General features: G+C 50.8%; 1 protein-coding gene across 2 annotated transcripts in view; it reads right to left on the bottom strand.

The window, feature by feature from the left end:
- Window positions 1–19963, bottom strand: part of SEPTIN2 (septin 2) — a 1039523-nt gene that overhangs the window by 300973 nt on the left and 718587 nt on the right. For both annotated transcript variants that reach the window (XM_086944012.1, XM_086944013.1), the window contains exon 8: window positions 10432–10533. In XM_086944012.1, the coding sequence (XP_086800138.1) occupies window positions 10432–10533 (102 nt within the window). The remainder of the gene's footprint in view (window positions 1–10431; window positions 10534–19963) is intronic.

Here is a 19963-nt window from a genome sequence, read left to right on the forward strand (position 1 = left end):
TGAACAATCTGTAAAGCTTATCAGTCTAATTAATGTATGGATCTCTAGCTGGGGATGAAATATTACACTTGGCCCCCTAATGGCTGAACGTGGGCCTGAGAGGGCAATTCAAAGTGGATTGGAAACTACTGTCATAGTGGCGGAAATGTTGGAAGATTGGAGTGAATGACATTGACTTCCACCACGCCTTATGCCCCAAAAGGGCAGAGCTTGCTTTTGTACAGTCAGGGAAGGTTGACGTTGCCTATAAGCTAGACTGGAATAGCCCATGAATTTTCCTCACTGTTGGTGGGATTGTGTGGCTAGGAACAATAACCATGGACTGAGCTCTGGCATAACTATCTCTGAATCATTTGAGTGCAAACTCCGCATTCTCTCCTACACGTCTAATCAATCAATATTCCATGAAAGCCCAGTTGGTCACATCCAGGTATGCCTCTGAAGCACTATACTGGTGCCACCTACCCAACATTTGCAGTCAGTTATATCTAGGCATTTATGGAACACTTACTTTGCTGTCCGTATTGTTTGGCCCTCTTGAACAGTCAGAAGACTCTGCTGGTCATGTCTCTTAAGAATTGGGATTACCTGCTCAGAAGGCATTAAATCAGTGGATCAGATGATGTCAGACCTTGTTGAAGAATTTCAGTCAATAAATTTGCACTTGGCTCCTAAATAGGCAGTACCAAATCTAGCACTCTACAGCAAAAGAGGAACTTTATTCCAATGGTGGAAGAGGTGGTGAGTCCCGTTTAGTGTCTCAGGTAAAGTATCTAACACACTCACATTATTTTCGTTGCCAGGAGGAACATTAGATGAAGGGGCTGTGGCATACACTTTTCGGGCAGCAGAATTAATCACGGAGTCTGGTGTGGAATCTATGTAAAGGAAAGGTGATTACTCTTTTTTTTTTTTTTTTTTTTTTTAAGACCAACGGTCCCAAACTTTATTTAGTTTCACAGATAAGCCAGTAGTTATTCATACAGTGTCATAACAATGAATTATTGTCACAAACGGTACTCAGCTAATAGCACATGTTGACATGTCGGTTATACATGAGTGAAAATAAACATTAGCTGATGGAAGTGCATTAGTCCATAAGTGACGGTGCCAGGAAATGTCTCATGATGCAGTGCTCGCAGGTCGTAGCACTGCAGAAGGACCAGCGTGGTCACGAAAGCCAACAGTCATTGTTTGGAGTCGAGTTCCCTGATCAGTACGGCAGCGGGTAGAGGCGGTATCATACCCTCTGTTGTCGTATGGGTCGCTGGGTACCTGTTTCCTGGTCACGGACGCATCCAGTCTGCTTCATACGAAACGTGAACAGGGAAGGGGGATCCAGCAGTATCATGAGTACAGTATGAACAGCCTCTGTGTCAACCAAAAGATATAACTGGGTAGCATAATACAAGGGGGAGGGAGAAACATTTCAATAACTGTTGGACTTGCATTTGCGTGGGTGGTAGTGTATCTAAAACTCTAGCTGTGTGTGGTGCATCCTGTGTGGGTCGCGCAGGGGCGGGGACAGTTGAAGAGGCGGTGTCGCTGCGGCTGCAGGGTGAGGGGGAGGGGGGGCAAAAGGCGGGGGGGAGAGCGGCAGGGGACATCTCTGTCGTGTAAGGCCTCAGGAGTCGGGGGCGGGGGGGGGGAGGGCGCGTGGGGCGGCGGAGCTTGTGCCAGGTGTGGGCAGCAAGTGAATGGGCCCCCTCTATTCCGTGTCGGGACGGCACTCTATGCCGGCCTGGGCGCACGCTCGGTGATAGGCGATTAGGGTAGCATCCCAGTCTTGGGCTATCGTGTATTTCCGTAGGCCAGCGGTTTCCTCCCTGTGTAGAGACACACTCTCCGCACAAGCCCAGTTGCCAAGAGAGCGGCGCCAGTCCGCAGGGCGGGGCAGCGCTTTTCCATCGTCTGGTGATAAGGCGTTTGGCCGTAATGAGGCCCAAGTCCCAAAAACGCTCTTGTAGTTTGGTCTGCTTGGTTCTCTTGTAGAGTCCCAATAGGCATACTTCCCACGTCTTGGGGAGGGTGACGCCCGTTGCTGCCGTCAACATGTCCGTGACCGCCGACCAGTACGGGGTGAGATGAGCGCAGCTCCAGAGTGCATGCAGGAAGTCTGAGTCCAGGAGGCCGCATCTGGGACACGCCGACGAAGTGAGTCCAAAGTAGCGATTCAGCTTGTCCGGAGATAGATATGCGCGGTGGATGATGTAATATTGGATCATTTTGAATCGCGCGTTGCGGGGGATAACTCTGGCGCCTGCTAATATAGCGGCCCACTGTTTGTCCGTCCAGTCTGTGCCTCGGTCGTTCGCCCATTTTTCCCTCAGTCTCCGAGAGGAAAATTGAGTATGACTGTGTAGGGCTTGTGCAAGCCAATGCACAATGTGGGACCCATCGCCCATCACATGTAAGTACTGGATGAGCAGATGAGTGGACGGCTCATGGCTAAGGTCACCCCATGCCTTCGTCAGCTCATGCAGGAGTCTGGCGTGTGCCAGGAATTTACCCACTGGCAGCTCTGTGTCCGCGGCCAAGGCCTCGAAGGGCAGCAGCTCTCCGTCGCTATACAGGCCGCTCAGGTCGTCCAAGCCTGCCGCAGTCCAGCTGCGCAGCTCGGTCGAGGACAACGTGTCAGCGCCCAAGGGAGTCCCCAGTAGAGGTAGGTTTGGAGCATAGGGCACCGTATGTTTGGTGAGCTTGAGGCTCCGTGCGAAGCACCGTTTTACTACCGCCACATGGACCTGCGTGGGGGGTCGGCCCTGTGTTAGGGGGTGGAAGAGCGTTATCACCTGTACGGGAGATAGGATGGTGTCGGCGGTGGCCGTGTCCATCAGGTTCTTACCGCTCAGCCAGTAGGCGACCCATTGCAGCTGTGCTGCTAAGTAATGGAGCTCCTGATCGGGAACCGCTAAGCCTCCGGCGTCTGTGGCTGCGTATAGGGTCTTCAGTGCCACCCGGGGTCTCCCCTTATTCCAGATGAGGCGTCTGGTGAGGGTTTCCAATCCCTTAAATATGCGCGCCGACACATACACTGGTAGGTTAGTGTAATAATAGAGGAGCCGGGGAAGCATTATCATCTTGGTTAGTGCCACTCTAGCCGGCACATTCAGTGGGAGGGAGTTCCAAAACGTGACCTGGGCCGTAAGCGAGGATATCGCTCTCACTAGGTTTCCCTCCAGGAGATCCACGAGGTCCCGATAAATTAAGATCCCTAGGTACCTGAATACCGTCGGGTGCCATCGGAGCGTCTCACCCATCATGCGCACATCACACTGTGGCATCTCGCCATCGAATGCATAGGCTCCCGACTTGGCCCAGTTAACGTGGAGTCCTGACATGTCTCCAAATGTCCGAAAGATGTCCGTGATCGCGCGTGAGGTCTCTAACATATAGCAATAAATCGTCGGCATACAGAGACACCGAGTGAATGCCATCCGCTAGTGGGATGCCCCAGGTGATTCCGGAGACGCGGAGCATTTCCGCCAGTGGTTCCATCGCCAAGGCGCATAATATAGGGGAGAGGGGGCAGCCCTGTCTGGTACCTCTCCCGATGCGGATCCTGTCGGAGAAGAACCGTCCAGTCCGGACCCGGACTTCGGGCGCTCGATAGAGGAGTTCCACCATCTGGACGTAGGCATCGCCCAGCTCGTACTTCGAGGACTCGGAGGAGATATGGCCATTCCACCGAGTCGAACGCTTTTTCCAGATCAAGCACGATGCACCCCGAGCGTGGCCAGGTCGGGATTGCATATCGCTGGACTCTGAAAAAGCGGCGTAGATTGTAGGACGTGCTCCGGGTGGGTACGAAGCCATTCTGATCAGAGTGTACCAGAGTGGGGACCAGTGGTGCAAGCCTCCGGGCCAGCGCCGCTGCAAGTATTTTGTAATCGGTGTTGAGGAGCGCTAACGGCCTGTATGAGCCGAGTTCGTTCGCTTCTCTACCCGGTTTCAGCAGGGAGACCACGTTAGCTGCATTTAGGGACGCCGGGAGTTCAGAGTCTTCCGACGCCGCCTTATACATTTTCAGCAGTTCCGGTATTAACACCAGCGAGTAGGCTTTATAGAACTCCGCCGGGAGTCCGTCAGGGCCCAGCGCCTTGCAATTGGAGAGGGAGAAAATCACCTCCCGCAGTTCCTCGCCGGTGAGTGCGGCACCCAGCTCCGCTTGTTGGGCAGCAGTGGCTGTCGGGAGCTGCAGTGTCGCTAGGTAGTCTGTGATCTCCACCACTGTGGCCTGCAGCCGTGAGCTGTACAAGGACTTGTAATGCGATGTGAACGCTTCATGGATCTGCTTCTGGGTATAAACCTCAACGCCCTGGGCCGTACGGATTGACAGGACCGATGCGGATTGTGTGTCTTGCCGTACCAACCACGACAGTAATCTGCCGGGCTTGTCACCTGCGTTGTGGGTGCGCGCGGAGTGTGCTGCGAAGTTAATGTTCTTTAGGCGCTCCATCAATACAGCGTGGTCTGCCCTAGCCGAGATCAGTTGGGAATCATCGCCCCCCGTTGCCTCCTGTTCCCTATCTAGCAGTTCCTCCTCCGCCCGTGTCAATTCTCTCTCCACTTGTCTACGTAGGCCCACCTGTACACCGAGGCAGCTTCCCCGGGTCACCGCCTTGAAGGCGTCCCACTCGGTTCTCGGGGAGGAGGTCGAGTCAGTATTGTCCTCGAAATATTGTAAGATCTTCCCGGATATCTCCTCTCGGAATGTGGTGTCAAGCAGGAGATCCGGTTGCAAGTGCCATGTAGGTACGGGTGGATGCGGGCGCTTCCATCCATAGGCCAGCGTGTGCGGGTTATGGTCCGAGTGCGTCCGTCCTAGGTAGTCAGTGTGTCACGGAGGGAATCAGGTCACGGGACATCATGTATCTGTCCAACCTGACATGTAATGAGTGGGCTCCCGAGTAGTAGGAATACACCCGGGCGGTGGGGTTTCTGACGCGCCAGGCATCTCGTAAGTTCCACTGTGTTGCCCAGTCAAGTAGGGCCCTGGAGGTTGTCTGCACTGGGGCGAGTGCCGCTGGGGGGGGACGAGCGGTCAAGGGAGGCATCTAACACGCAGTTGTAATCCCCGCCCATCATCAGGGGTATGTCTGGCCAGGTCGCAATTACTGTCGATAATCGCGTGAAGAATTTCCCCTGTTCTACATTAGGTGCGTATATGGAGGCTATGACAATCTGTTGCCCGTCTAGTCTGCCCTGCATGAAGACATAGCGCCCCTCAGTGTCAATATTGCTGTGTGTCAGTGCAAACGGAACCCCGGGCCGAACCCAGATCAGGGTCCCTCGCGCAAATGCTGAAAAGGTTGTGGCTATTATCTGTCCCCTCCACCTACGGCGAAGTGTGGCCACCTCAGCAGCGACCAGGTGTGTCTCCTGCAGTAGTGCAATCTGGATCTGATGTCTTTTAAGATATGAGTACACCTGGTATCTATGTGAGGGTGTGTGCATGCCCCTAACATTCCAGGTACAAAATGTTATCGTAGCCATCACAGTATTCATTGCGCCCAAGTACCCATCCAACCCCCCCCCCCCCCCCCCCCCGGCCCCCAACCCGCCCCGCCCACACCCGCACAGCAGCAGCGAGCAATGAACATTTTATCCCCCCGCCCTCTCCCACAGACCCAAGGATGCACGCTGTTGCATTTCAGTGCCAACACTAGTCTCAAAATGAAGAACTATAACAAACATAATACCAAAAGGGCAACAACAAAACGAGTCGCCGCCCAAACGCTCTATCGAGCTCAATCAATCCGTGAGTTCAATGGGGGGATGACTAAATACAGCACTTGGATAGAACAAGGTAGTTCGTTACGCCAAGAGAGCCGTGGCGGCTCCCCTCCACGGGCATTGGGCCATAAGGGCACCAGGAGTCAGTGTCAGTGTCCGCAGACAGGTCGGAGTTCCCAATGTCACTGGACTTGGACAGTCAGTCCCATGGCGGGACCACATCTCTCATTCCCCCGGGGGGGGCACTCACCTCCAGGGGTCCGTCCACCCCTCCAAAGGTATGGTCCCGGTGGCCCTCCAGTGAAACAGCTCCAACTCCCCTCCCGGTGCCACGGCGACTCCGCAGCAACCCGGTAGATGGGGGGGTTAGAGAGTAGAGCACAGACCCTGAGGATGGGGGCGTTCATGACTGTCGGGGTCGCCAGGGGCGCCGGTGCGGACCCCCGATCGGGCCATCCTCGGAAGCGAGCTGGCCATTCCATTATGTTAGTTGCAGTGGTCTAGCCGGAGCTAGGCTGGGGAGGATTTCTCATGCTATCAGATCAGATGTTTGGGGCGTGACGTCTGGCAGGCCCTCCGGGTTCGAGTCATCTGGTAGTCCATACATGTAGTCGTCGTCCTCGCTCCCGCGTGATCGCGGGCTGGCGTTGGAAATCAGGATAGGCGATTGCGACCCGCTGATCTCAGCTGTTATGCGGACGGCCTCCAGTTGTTCATTCTGCATTTGCTCCGGGGTGGGGCTGATTTCTGCTTCCACGGCCGGGGACCCGGCCCTCGAGTTGCGTCGTTGTCTCCGCCTGCGTGTACCTCGGTTCCGGCGTTGCTCCATTGGTGCGGGTCCGGGATTCGTGTCCACTCCCGAATCCAGCCAGGCCGTTGCCGCCTCTGGGGTGTCGAAGAAGTGGGTCTTGTCTAGTGCCAAAACTCTGAGTCGCGCCGGGAATAGCAATGAGTACTTGAGAGCCAGGTGCCTGAGCCGCTGCTTCACCGCGAGGAAGGATTGGCGTCGCCGTTGAACCTGTATGGTGTAATCAGTGAAGAACATCACCTTGGCGTTGTCCACCTGTATATTTGACAGTTTCCGCGTTTCGCGGAGGATGGCGTCCCGGTCGCGGTAGTTCAAAACTCGCATGAGCATTGGTCTCGGGTTGGAGCCCTCTGGGGGTGGGCGGGATGGTACTCTGTGTGCCCTTTCCACTACAAAGTGTGGCGACAGCGTGCCTTCCGGTAGTAGCCCTCTGAGCCAGGTCTCCATGTGTTCCGCCGTCTCTCTCCGTTCCCATCGTTCCGGCAGGCCCACTATGCGCACGTTGTTCCTTCTGGCCCGTCCCTCCGCGTCTTCCGCTCTATCCTCAAGGAACTCCACTCGGTTGAGCAGGTCTCGGACGTGCTTGTCCGTCTGTGCCAGCTTGGGTGTGGTCTCCGCCATCGTATGTTCTAGAGACGTTGTGCGGTCGGACAGTTTCTTGTGGTCTGCTCGGAGGAGTGTCAGGTCCACAGCCACCTTATCAATCCTGTTCTCCAGTGACGTACGGGTCAGCTGCATGGACTCCTCCAGGCGCTCCATGGCCGCCAGCATAGTGTCCAGTTTGGAGGCAGTGTGGTCAGCTTCTGTGGTCTTCACCATTTTTACTTTGCCTAGCGGCCCCCCGGTGCCAGTCTTCGCCCTGGTCCCCCCTGACATGTGGGTGGTCTTTGCAGCTGGGCAGCCGAGCGAGTATGCTCCCGCAATGCGCAGTGTTGGGACTCGCGTGTGTGAGTCTCTCAGTCAGGCTCTCTGTGTCACCCGTGGTGGATGGCGCGCGGTCTGCGGGTGGGGGGAGAGGACTGCTCCACCGCAGGGCTTCAGGATTCTGCGCTATGGTATCGCCTGGGGAGGACGAGGTGATCGTGGAGTGGCCGGTATGAGATCCCCCAAGGTGTGCCAGACTATGCCGTGAATGCCCGTATTGCAATTGCCTCTCGGTTGCGCTGTGTGTTGGCCCGCCAGGTCGGGTCACTAGATCTCTCTGACTGTGTCCGTCCTCAGGGCCTGGGAAGACGCACCTCGCCGGGTGATGCCAGACGCTTTCAAGCGCCACGTGGGGACCTGCATAGTCCAGCGGTAGTCCGGTATAGGCCGGGTGTGCGGGCCGCTCAGTGTCCGCTCCTGCGCCAGCCGGGAGATTCCCCCAGGGCTGGGCCGACCGTCAGGGGGGCCAGTGCAACGCGGTTTCAGCTTGCGCGTGGCCTGTACCCCTCGGTGTCAGACGGGTCCGGCGCCGACCAGTGATGGCATCCAGGTGGTGGACGGGTGCAGGGGCCCAGGGGGTAGGGCTGTGTGGCCTCCGGTGGTAGTCGGCTGGACCCAGGGGTGACGGCGTCTGTGTGGGCCCCGCAACAGCCAGGCCCGGTGATCCTCTGGTTTCCGCCAAGTCCGGCCGGGCGGCTCCAATGCTGGTGGTCGAGGCGGGCTGGCGTCACTGCCCGCCACGGGCCGGTGCGGCCTGGTCACTGGCAGCTCCCGGGGCCCACGAGTGGCTGGGTCGCCGGGTGCGTTGGGTTCCGTGGCGCGGATTCCTCCCCTCGGCCGGGCCCGTGTCAGGGCGACGGGTGGGCAAGGGGGTCCAGGGGACTGGGTCGCTCAGCGTCCGTTTTAGGCTGCCAGGGCCTAGGGGCAATGGCGCCAATGCGGGTCTCCAAACAGTCTCGCGCACTCACCCCTTGGTGCACACGGAGCTTGGCGGGACGTCCTCAGTAGTGGCCGGCAGGGCGGGCTGTTTTCACGGTTCGCCGTGGGCCCCGTTGGCAAGCCTTTTGTTAGTGTCTGGGGCCCCTGTGTAGCTGGGCCGCTGGGGAGCGTCCGGTTTGCGGGGCTTGGTCTCTGTTCCCTGGCCAATTGCGTTTCAGAGGTCACATGCGCCGCGCCCTACCTCACAAGGCCGGATCCCCGGCCTCAGGTGATTGGGGTCGCCGACTGGAAGTGCGCTCTGGGCGGCTAGCTGCCGGGGTCGCCGCCGGTCGGAGGGTCAGGTGCTCCGATTCGCCTGAAAATCGTCCTGGTGGTGGATCAGGGTCCCGGGTGCACTCGGTTTGAGTTTGGGCCCGGTACCCCCAGAAATGAAGGATAAATGGCCCGTGGTAGGGGAGCTTCACTCGGAGCTCAGCCCGGGCACGTCTTTTCACATTGCGTGCTTGGCCACGCCCCCTAAGGAAAGGTGATTACTCATGTAGAGGTCTGCATTTTTTCCATAAGCAGGATGAAGCCGCCTTAATAGAAGCCAGTGTCCAGCATAGTTTGCTAGCTAGTTCTAAAAGGCCTGGAGCCAAAGGTAGCAATGGTCTAAAGGTGGACCTTTGATGGAACATTTCAAAGATTGCCAATATGGTGACCATGGTAGTTGGTAACAATATTTAATTTGTTGGCGCCCCTGAAAAGAACATCCTTAAAGGTGCTGATATCATCAACAGTAGATATTGTCACTGGTGGGGAGTCTGCCAAAGTAGGTGAATACCGACGTGAAGAGGAAGTTGTATGATGAGACTGATCTGAAGGAAGAATACCTTCTTCGACTTTAGCATAATCGACTGGAAGATCTTGAGTGAAGAGGATGAGGGTGAGACCGTGAACTTGTCCTTGACCTACACCCATTTCTGCAAGGTCTGGTATGACAGAAGCAAAATCTATGATGCTTTGGTGGAGATGGCGCTGGTACTGTAGAAAATGTTGCTTTGAAACAACTGCTCCAGAGTCCCCTACGTGGGAGGGACTATTCGGTGCTTATGATTATCAATGGAGTGCCCCTAAAAGAGTACAGAAGGTGTCACCATCTGCTCACTAGTTGCTTCGGATACACTAATTGCACTGCTTCAAGTCGCCACTGGAGTCCCAGCACTACAGGTAGGCCACTGTGAGTCAGTGAGAGACATTTGCTCCCTGTAGCCAAAGTATTATTGGAATCCAGTTTTTTTAGGAGGAACAAATCTTCGCCATAATGCAAGATACATTTTGGATTCGTTGACAAGCCAACAAAGTTGGGAGCAGAGCTTGGGACCCACAACACATGGTTTGAAAAGCAATTAACTGACGTCAGCGCGCATGGTTGTAGCTTATAAGTGGGTCTGCTCTGTCACTTCCATGGTAGTATGATCTCGGCAAAGCCATAGGGTGTCATTTATTGGCGTGAAAGGAGCATTGCTGAAAAAATCTTTTGCTCCTGTTGGGCTACTGAGAACATTCTAAATGCAAGGAATCTGTGATTAGAAGTATCCATAAGAAACAAACACTTGCTGGGACTGGGTCAAAAAGAGTTAATGTCCAGGGGAATAAAGTCTCGAGAGCTCATTAATTTTTTTTAGAAAAAAACCCATCAGATAAAGGGCAACTAGTGTTTTTTGGGACAACGTGCCACTTCCGGAATAATGGTAAGGAGGTTATGTAGATCCACGCCAGACACTCCAACAGCAACAATTATCAGTAGGGAAACAGAACTGACAAAGCATTGCCAATCAGCCGGAGTTCAGGGATGTGTTTACAAGGCAGAATCAGTAGGAAGGAATATCCTTTAGATTCTAAAGTTTAGAAAATGTTATGTACAGCTAGGCTCTTTTACGACCTACTTTAGTAATGGACCTTCCAAAACTAAATGTGCAAGTAATCCTCTGCTAGCAATATAAGTTTCACAACTCTGGAGAACAAATAGTATTGAGCCTTACCTTTAGCAGTCTTGTTTGCTCTTTAAAGTCTTCATCCTCATCAGATTCTGCATCTGGCAGGTGGTATATCTTGATACCATGTTCTTCAATTTCATCGAGAATCTGTAGTACAAAGCAGAGTAAATGGTACAAAGTTTATAAAATGAATTAGCAACTGACTATGAGCAATAGGATACTCAGTTCATACATTCTACTTGCTTGCTGCTGAATGGTGTAAATTCGCTTAAAAATAGAAGAATGGAGTTAAGAAAAAAAGTAGTTGAGATAGACGAGAAATCACTAAAAGGATGTTTGAGAAAAAGGAAAGCAGGTGAGTAAAGGAAACCGACTTAACAGAAAACATTGCCACATCAGCACCAGCAGGGCCATTTTTAAAATTAAAGTAATTTAAACTTTTGTATGCATGATTATGTAGCAAATTTGGAACAACAAAGTTCATAATTTAGTGAGGATAGTTTGATTTTTTTTAAAGTATGAGTGTTTATTTTGTGCTATCAACAGCTGAACATAGTTATATTTTCTTAGCATGTTTCCAAAATATAGTAAAGATAGTCAGTAACAACTTTACCTTAACAATCATAAAATCAGATAAAAACAATGAAATAGTTATAGAAATTTACACAATTGTTCATTATCATGACCAAAAAATTATGTGCAACGCCTTATCAGATTTACTGTCAATAGCATGACACAGTAAAACGCCATCTTCCTAAATTTATCCATTTTGTACATTAAAAAAACTGCTTTAACCCGCAGGTGTCCATATTTTTCCTGAATGACCAAACCACTGTGTCCTCGGTGTGGAATACCCCTGACCTTTTTGCTAATGGAGGGTTTATCCTCATTCACAAAAGCCTCCAATTTGGAGTGCTACTATACATCAGAAAAAATCTATCAAAGAGCCTCTGGAAGCATTTGTGAGAACAATTGTTACTTACCTGTAATCAGGTGGTACTCCAGTATTGGTGACTTTCATAGATTCACATGCTTGAATAATCCCCGTCGTCGTAGTGGGAGTCCCACAGTAAATAAAATAGCAATAACATACTAATAACATATGTATGTAAATACATAACACATAAAATATATACTAGAAAAAACATAGCAAATACTCAAAAAAACATTCCTACATAGGAATACATGGTAGAGAGAGAAAACACTTGTAACGCATTCCTGTCATTATGTTAGTCCAAACTACAGCCAATCAGGCGCCAGCACCCTTCCAGAACGTTCTCCTCAGAGCTCAGTCCCTCAGATTTTCGTAGCACAGGAGTGACAAAAGAGTCGATGAGGAGAAGCAAGCCTCTGAGGGGAGGTGGGTGGGTCACATGTGAATCTATGAAAGACACCAATACTGGAGAACCATTTGTTTACAGGTAAGTAACAATTGTTCTTCTCCAGTATTAGGGTGTCTTTCATAGATTCACATGCTTGAATAGAATAGAGAGCAGTACCAGCCGAAGAGGCCCGAATTGCCATGCAACAGCATGGAGAAAGTCAATGAGACAATAATACAGTCATGCAAGAACTGATAGCAATCATATAAAACCATAGTGGAGGAGGGAAGACAGAGGCTCACCTTAGTTAAAAAGATGACGAAGTACTGCCTGTCCCACTACTGTATCCGCCTCGTTGATGGCATCCAGGCAGTGGTGTTTTGTAAACGTGTGCCTGTTGGACCACGTGGCTGCTCGGCAGATCTGATGAAGCGGCACACCAGCAAACAGGGCGGTAGAGGATGACATCGCCCTGGTGGAATGAGCCCTCACTGAAGATTGTAGAGGCTTGCTGGCTTGCTGATGGCAGAAGACAATGGCTGAAGAAATCCAACGTGCAATAGTTGACTTGGTAACAGGGCGCCCTTTAGCCATGCGTCCATAGGCAATGAACAGTTGATCGGACCTGCGAAAGGGGGCTGTCCTGTGGATGTAAAATTTAAGGCACCTTTTGATGTCCAAAGAGTGCAGTTGTTGCTCTGCCGGAGATTGAGGATCGGCAAAGAAGGTCTTTAAGAAAACAGGTTCATTTAGATGGATTTCCGTAGGTACTTTTGGCAAAAAGGTTGGGTTGGTGCGAAGCACCACACAGTCATATTTGAATTGGAGAAAAGGAGGTTTAATAGTGAAAGCGTGAACATCACTCATGCGGCGAGATGATGTCAGAGCAAGGAGAAGGGCTACTTTCCAGGTCAGAAACTTTAAGTCCGCCCTATGGATAGGCTCGAATGGCGCCTTCATTAGTTGAGCCAAGACAACATTGAGATACCAAGTGGCAGGAGGATGCCGAAGAGGTGGGAACTTCCGGAACAGTCCTTTGAAAAACTGACGAATAACTCTGGAAGAGCAGAGAGAGGAGGAGCCATCCTGCTGGAAACGAGAGATTGCTGCCAAGAAAACTCTCAAAGTAGCATGGGGAAGTCCAGATTGAGCCAGGTGCAGAAAGAACGGAAGTAGCTGCTCCGGAGTGGGATGGATATTAGCAGCCGCGCACCAATGACAGAACCTCTTCCATTTGACCTTGTAGGTCATAATGGTAGACGGAGCTCTAGCCTGAGCGAGAATGTCTCTGCATTCCGGCGAAATATTTAAATGCGCAAATTCATGGTACTCAGGTTCCAGGCCGACAATTGTACAGAGGAGGGGTTCGGATGGCAAATCTGACCCTTGTCCATCGTGAGGAGGTCCGCTCGAGGACGAAGGAGGATGGGCTCGCCCTGGGACAGAAGGAGCAACTCCGAGAACCACGCCTGTAGGGGCCATCTGGGGGTTTCAGGAGAATTTGGCACGGTTGCCTCCGCATCTTCCACAGCACACGCGGCACCAGCGGAATCGGAGGAAAAGCGTAGGCGAATAGATCGCACCAATTCATCAAAAGGGCATTCCCGCACAACCCGTGGTGGGGATGCCAACTTGCGTAGGATGGGCATTTCCGGATCTCCGGGGTTGCAAAGAGATCCAGAGACGGACGACCCCACCGTTGAAAAACGAGGTTGAGAGTTGGTTGATGTAACTCCCACTCGTGGGTCGACGACGTGGATCTGCTGAGGGAATCTGCTAACGGTATCCTCCAATTTATCATCCATTCTATGGAAATATGGTCATATCCCATTTACGTCAAGGTATTTAATCCTTTTGTCAAGAGCCTGGTATGCAGCGTTATCTGAGTCGGGTTGCCTGACCCCGCAATGGCGGCTGTATGCGTTATGTATTTCCTACTGATATTGTTTATGCTCAGGGTCCTCAGTACAAAAGAGCGAAAAATACAACTCAACGAGCGCTGGTGTCAAGAGGACTAACCTGCACTCCTGGAGACTGTGGGGGCGATCTGAAGAGGGTCTTCAGAAGATAATTTCCCAACTCCCAGCCACCCCTGCACCCAGATGACTCTGAGCCCAGGAATGAAAGGGAAAGGGGAAGTGGATAACAAACAAGAGAGACTGCCACACCCTGGTGTCTTCTAAGAACTGCGTAGTTGCTTGGGACACCTGCAAAAGTAACACAACATTAATACGCTCCCCCAAGACTTGGTAAATCACAGTCATACATTCAATAGGAACTTGTTGCTCTTCTGTGACACCTTAGTTCAAAAGGAATACCTGATAAGAGTGTGGAATGCGCCGCTCTCCGTTGAAGATATTTTGTAGCAGGCTAATTGATGGAGAAGACTCAATCCAGAAGATGAAGCTTGGACCCATTCAATACAGTGAATAAGGATATAAACTATATGCGCATATATTATAACCCTAAACACAACTCCTTGGTCTGCCAGTTCTATGCTGTAGACGGTCTTCAGTTCTTAAAGAATAGCTTCTCTGGACTGTATAGCTGCTTTCAAAAAGGATTATTCCAAAGTCTATGTAGCAATTCAGAAGACTGCGCAGCTTGCCTTAATCCAATTATATTCTCACAAATGTCTCATGCTTGCCGAGTTCATAAATGTGATACCATTAGATATAGTTCAAAGGACAATTGCAGTCTTAAACAGGAACTCTACAAAGGACTGGGATGTCTATATTCTTTGAGAGAAAAACGGGCAGCAAACAACTCAGACTTTGCCTGCAACTTATTCCTCAGAGCGCAAATGAAAGTTCCAGTAGATGCGCTAGAGAAGAGTTCAACCGTGGAATGCTGGAAGGAGAACGCTAAGAATAGAGTCTCTTATGGGCTTACCTCGACTCAGACGAGGAGAGAGACGTAATACTGGAAAATGCTGAAACGCTGAACTGAGCTACGCAATACCCTTACATGACGGGAAAGATACTGCCAGCTCGTTTTCTTCAAATACAAAGAATCCAAACGGCAGCGGCTGCCAGAAAAGAGACGTCTCAGCGGAGACTCTCCAGGACGCAACCGCTACCTCCAGAAAGACGGTTGAAGTGCGCAGCGCTCAATCAGCGCGAGCACGAAATGGCCGCTCCAAACGGGAACGACTAGAACGCTAACCTCGTGTTAGCGTGGCACAAAAAGAGGATAGAACTGTCAGCTACCTAATTCTTGGCTACAATGGCTTTCTCCGAAAGCGGGAACGATATAGCCAATGAAACTTCTTTAGTCTTACACCAGGTAAGGGGGCCAAGAGCATTGAAACCAGGATGGGCTTGACAGCTGGAAAGCCAGTCCTGCAGAACGCTTTAACATTAACGATCAAGCGCCGATCGCCGACGTTCTCTGTTTTACTGCCTGTACCCAAAATGGCAACGGATTAGGACGCAGAAGTGTATTTTACCGACGCTGAGATATCAATACAAAAGCCTTGCTGTCCGAAATAGAACTAATCCTTATCTGATGCACTTTAACCTGCTCTCATCTCTTCATTACACCAAGCCTTTCTTCACTGATCGCATGCTCTGAGGTGTGCACCTATAAGACGGACGGGAGTCCTGCGAAATGGCGGCTGCATCGCTGACACAGCGGACCTGAGCCGGCGGGGGTGCATAATCCCCAGGAATGTGCCGAACTGTCTCTCTGGGCTCCAGTAAGGCTATTTCTCCGGCGGACTTTGCAGTGCAGCAAAGCTGCACTCACGGACCCGAGCAGTGGGGGGAAGCTCTGTGGACATGCGACCTCCGCAAAATGGCGGGCGGCACCTTGCTCGATTCGGCGTCGCCTGCTGAAGGATCCCCACAATCTCCCCATGGCCGCCCATTGGTATACTGATTCCGAGTGAGGAGCGGGCTTAAGGTGTGATGGCAGCCCAGAAACCTTACCCATTCCAAGACTGGCACAGAGAGGCTGCATAGCACGGAGTTCGCGGACCCTCTCCACCCACTACAGGTGAACGATTCCAGGGGGCCGATGGGGGGCAGCTGCAGGCGTGAATGAGTCAATGGAGCTGGGGAGCCACAGTGATACCCGCGCATCCTTGTCCACCAGAAGACCATTTGGGAATGCCTGACTTTAACATGGCCGCCGGGGCCTATGCCTGATACTTTGAATGTGGCACTTCTCCTGGGGCTGCTCCCCCTTTACATCTCTGAGCTGTGAGAAGCGGTGAAAGTGGAGGTGGGGACAACGGACCTTCCTCCCCGTACGGCGGTTCTACCCTCCGAGGTGTCTGGGCTGAGGCTCACATGTGGTTACCCAAGAACAGCTCTACCTTCCATTGGTACCAGGGTGAAACGAATATAATGCAGTGATGCTACGCCTAGCATGCAAAGCCTGACACTCTTATAGTGGCCCGCAGTCACCTTTGGGCGCTCTCCGATACCGTCACCCCACACAGTGATCGCTCCTGAAATACTGCCTGTACCTGCCTAAAATGACAGCTGCAACAAACCGTCCTGCGTCTCTCCTGACCTTATTTATTTATTTATTTATAGGTTTGTACCGCGCTAGAATAAACTCCCGGAGGAGTATCTCTGCGCCTGTGACCTAGAGAACGCTTTCAACAAATCCAAAGGAAATGATTTATGACTTAAACAGAAAGGTCTTAAGTTGTTTCCTAAAACTCAGATGTTCTGTGCATTTCCTGAGTGGCAGGGGTAATCCATTCCATAAGGTGGGACCGGCTACAGACAAAGCCCTACCACCCTGCCTTACTTTCTTGGCAGCTGGCACTGTTAGGAGCAGCTTGTTACTGGACCTAAGAGATCGCATCTGAGTGTAAGGTATACATTTGTCTGTCCAGTATGTTGGCCCTAATCCATTTAAGCTCTTATGGATAAGGCAGCAGATCTTAAATATCACCCTTTTCTGGACAAGGAGGCCAGTGTAATTTATCCAAGAGTGGTTTGGATGGTGTTCTTGAAGGGGCATTTAAAACCAGCCTTGCTGCCGTATTTTGCACAACCTGGAGTGTGGCTTTAACTCCCTCGTTGGCAGACAGCAGGAGCCCATTGCAATAGTCTAAACGACTAAGAATCAGAGCCTGCACCAAGGTTTTTCTGGTAGCATCTGGTAGCAAGGGGAAGACTTTTCTAAGAAGGCCGATCACATGAAAGCAAGTGCCCACCACTGAGTTGGCATGTTGCTTCAGGGAGAGATCTCGATCCAGGCGTACCCCCAAGTTTTTCACGACCAGTTTGGGTTCAGGTACTGGCCCAAGATCCTGCGGCCACCAATCTGGGGTCCACAGGATCTTAGCTTCTCCAAGAAGCAGGACCTCTGTCTTCCCTACATTGCATTGAAGGCAGTTTGATGACATCCAATTGGCTACTGCCTTCATGCTGTTAGAGAAGGAGACCTTCACTTCATTCGTGAGATGCCTAAAAGTATACAGTAGCTGAGTATCATCCGTGTAAGATACGGGGATGAAACCAAACTCTCTCAGGATATTTGCCAGGGGGGCCACATAGATGTTAAAAAGAGTCGGGCTCAAACAAGAGCCCTGTGGCACCCCCTTGGCGATCTCCATTTCAGCAGAACGAAATGTACCCATGCTAACCGTTTGGGTCCGGTTAGATAGAAAGCTTTTTAGCCAAGCTAAGGCTGTGTTCTTCAGCCCAATGTCAGCAGATCGTTCGAGTAGGATACTGTGAGAGACCGTATTGAAAGCTGCTGACAGATATAGCAGCACCAGAACAACGGAGAAGCCTCTATCTTGATATCTATGGAGGTCATCTGTTACTGATAGTAACGCAGTCTCCGTACCATGTTTGGGCCTAAAGCCAAACTGAGAATGATCCAAGCAGTTGGTCTGTTCAAGAAAATTAGATAGATGCTTATTTACATACTTTTCAGCTAATTTTCCCATAAAAGGGTGTAGAGATATCGGTCTTAAATTAGACAGATCAGTCCATGGGATAGTAGGGTTTTTCCTGATCGGTCTGACCGATGCTCTTTTCCATTCTCTATGCACCTGACCATTTGCCAATGAAAGATTCACTAATCTCTGAATGCCTGGGCCCAATGTGTTCCCAACGATTGGCATTATTCTTGCTGGAATAATGTCCAATGGGCTTCCACTCTTAATTTGATTAATATAGCCATCTACCTCCTCTAAAGAGATTGGAGGGAATGTGCTAAGAGAGCATGAGGGGGAGTTAGTTGAGATCTGTGGCATTACCACACCTCCTGTGGCGGATAAATTAGCATTGGTAATATCATAGATCTTGTCGATCTTACTAGTGAAAAACTGTGCTACTTCGTCACATAATTGCTGTGACGTCAGCTCTGGACTTTCACAAGCTGCTGGCTTGATAAAGGACTGCAGAACTTGGCACAGCACCCTAGGGGCATTTCCAGCAGATGACAGGAGGGACGCAATGTGAGTCTTGCGTGCCAATCGAATAGCTTTGTGGTAAACGGAGAGGGCCGACCAATAAAGATTCCTGTCATCCTCTCTATGGGATGTTCTCCATACTTTTTCCAATTTCCTGGCTGCCCGTTTTAAAGAGCGTAAATGCTCCGAAAACCATACTTCCTGCTTCTGAGCAGGACGAGATTTAAAAGTTTTCATGGGGGAAATTGTATTCACTGCTATTTGCATAGCTTGGTCAAATTTGGCTGGGGCACTGTCCACTCCGTCTGTAGAACAGACAGAGGGCTCAATAAACCGTTCCTGGAAAACGTCTGGATTAACCTTATGCCATTGTCTCCGTCTGCTAGGTAATGTCATTATTTGATTTGGGAGTTTCTCAGGCCTAGATGTGTGGAATTCCATAATATAGTGATCTGTCCAGCTCACTTGTATGGGGGGAGGGGTAATTAATGGCATTTGGTATGGTCGAAAAGATGAGGTCCAGGGTATGTCCTGCCCGATGTGTTGGTCCACTGTTAATCTGTGTAAGACCTAGTAGTGCCAAATCGGTCCGCAAGGACTGCGCCTCGCCACATTCTATTATTTTGCTATGGACATTAAAGTCACCAAGGAGTAAAAAAATCACTACCCGGATTAACATAGCTGGCCAGCGCTTCCAGCAATATGGTGGAAAAATTGGCGCATGAGCCAGGGGGGCGATAAACTATCTCACTCCTCCCCCTAGCCCCTACCCCTCCTCACTCTACTCTACTCTTCTCCACTTTCCTGCTACTGACCTTTGCCCTCACCTGTCCTGGCCCTTAGTCCCCACCCTGTTTATCTGTGAATTTTCCCCTCGTCAATTGAGATCTAGCTATTTTGTCTGAGGCCCGATGGAGCTACCTGGTTTAGCTATAGGGGAGACAGTTCGGGAACTCCCTCCTTGGACGTCACCTACCCAGTCGGTCTTTAGACCGACTTCCTTGCGTCTCTCCTGTCATCTCTTCCCGCACCCTCTCTCTATTTATGTCTCTCCTTCTCTCCTCTATCAATGTACTAAGACTGAACTATTTTGTCCGATGCCCGATGGAGCAACCTGGTTTAGCTATAGGGGAGATAGTACGGGGATTCACTCCTTGGCCGTCACCCACCCAGTCGGTCTTTAGACAGACTTCCTTTCGTCTCTCCTTGTAGTCTCTTACCTTATCCTCCCTCTCTCACCTCCCCTGCCCCCTCCACTATTTTTCTCTCTCCTTTCTCTCCTCTACTGATGTATTGTCTCTTTTTTGATGCATTGTATAGTTATTGATCTTTTTCTGTTACATTGTTGGTTCTCATGTAAAGTGCTCTGATACCTTCGGGTCTAGCCAGCGCTATATAAAACTCTTTAAATAAATAAATAAATATTCTGTAGTCATCCCTTGAACGTGGCTTTGACTAACTGCAATTCTGGTGTAAGTAGTCTCTGGGGAAGTCCTTTACTGACGCATGCATAGCTGTATTGCAGGTTTATGACTATATCTAAATAAGTCTTACTGATGAATCCCTGCTACCAAAAAGTTAAAAATGTCACAGCAAACGCTGTAATGGATTAACTCTCGGGTCCACCACTCCCAAACCTAAAAGTGGAGCACAAAGTCTTTATCTATGGAGGATATATGGACAATGCAAAGGCCCACCAGCAGGGGGACAGAGGAAGCATTAAATGGCAAGCACAGTAGGCCGTTCAAAAAACCGGACAGACATACAGATAGTGGAGTGACTTTCCATCAGACCCCAATTTCCACTCCTTAAAGTGAAACATCTTGGCATCTTACCTTTATTTCTTGTATGGAACAAGAGAAAACACCAGACT

Source organism: Lissotriton vulgaris, chromosome 11 (genome assembly GCF_964263255.1).
Source record: "Lissotriton vulgaris chromosome 11, aLisVul1.2, whole genome shotgun sequence".
Lineage (NCBI taxonomy): Eukaryota > Metazoa > Chordata > Amphibia > Caudata > Salamandridae > Lissotriton > Lissotriton vulgaris.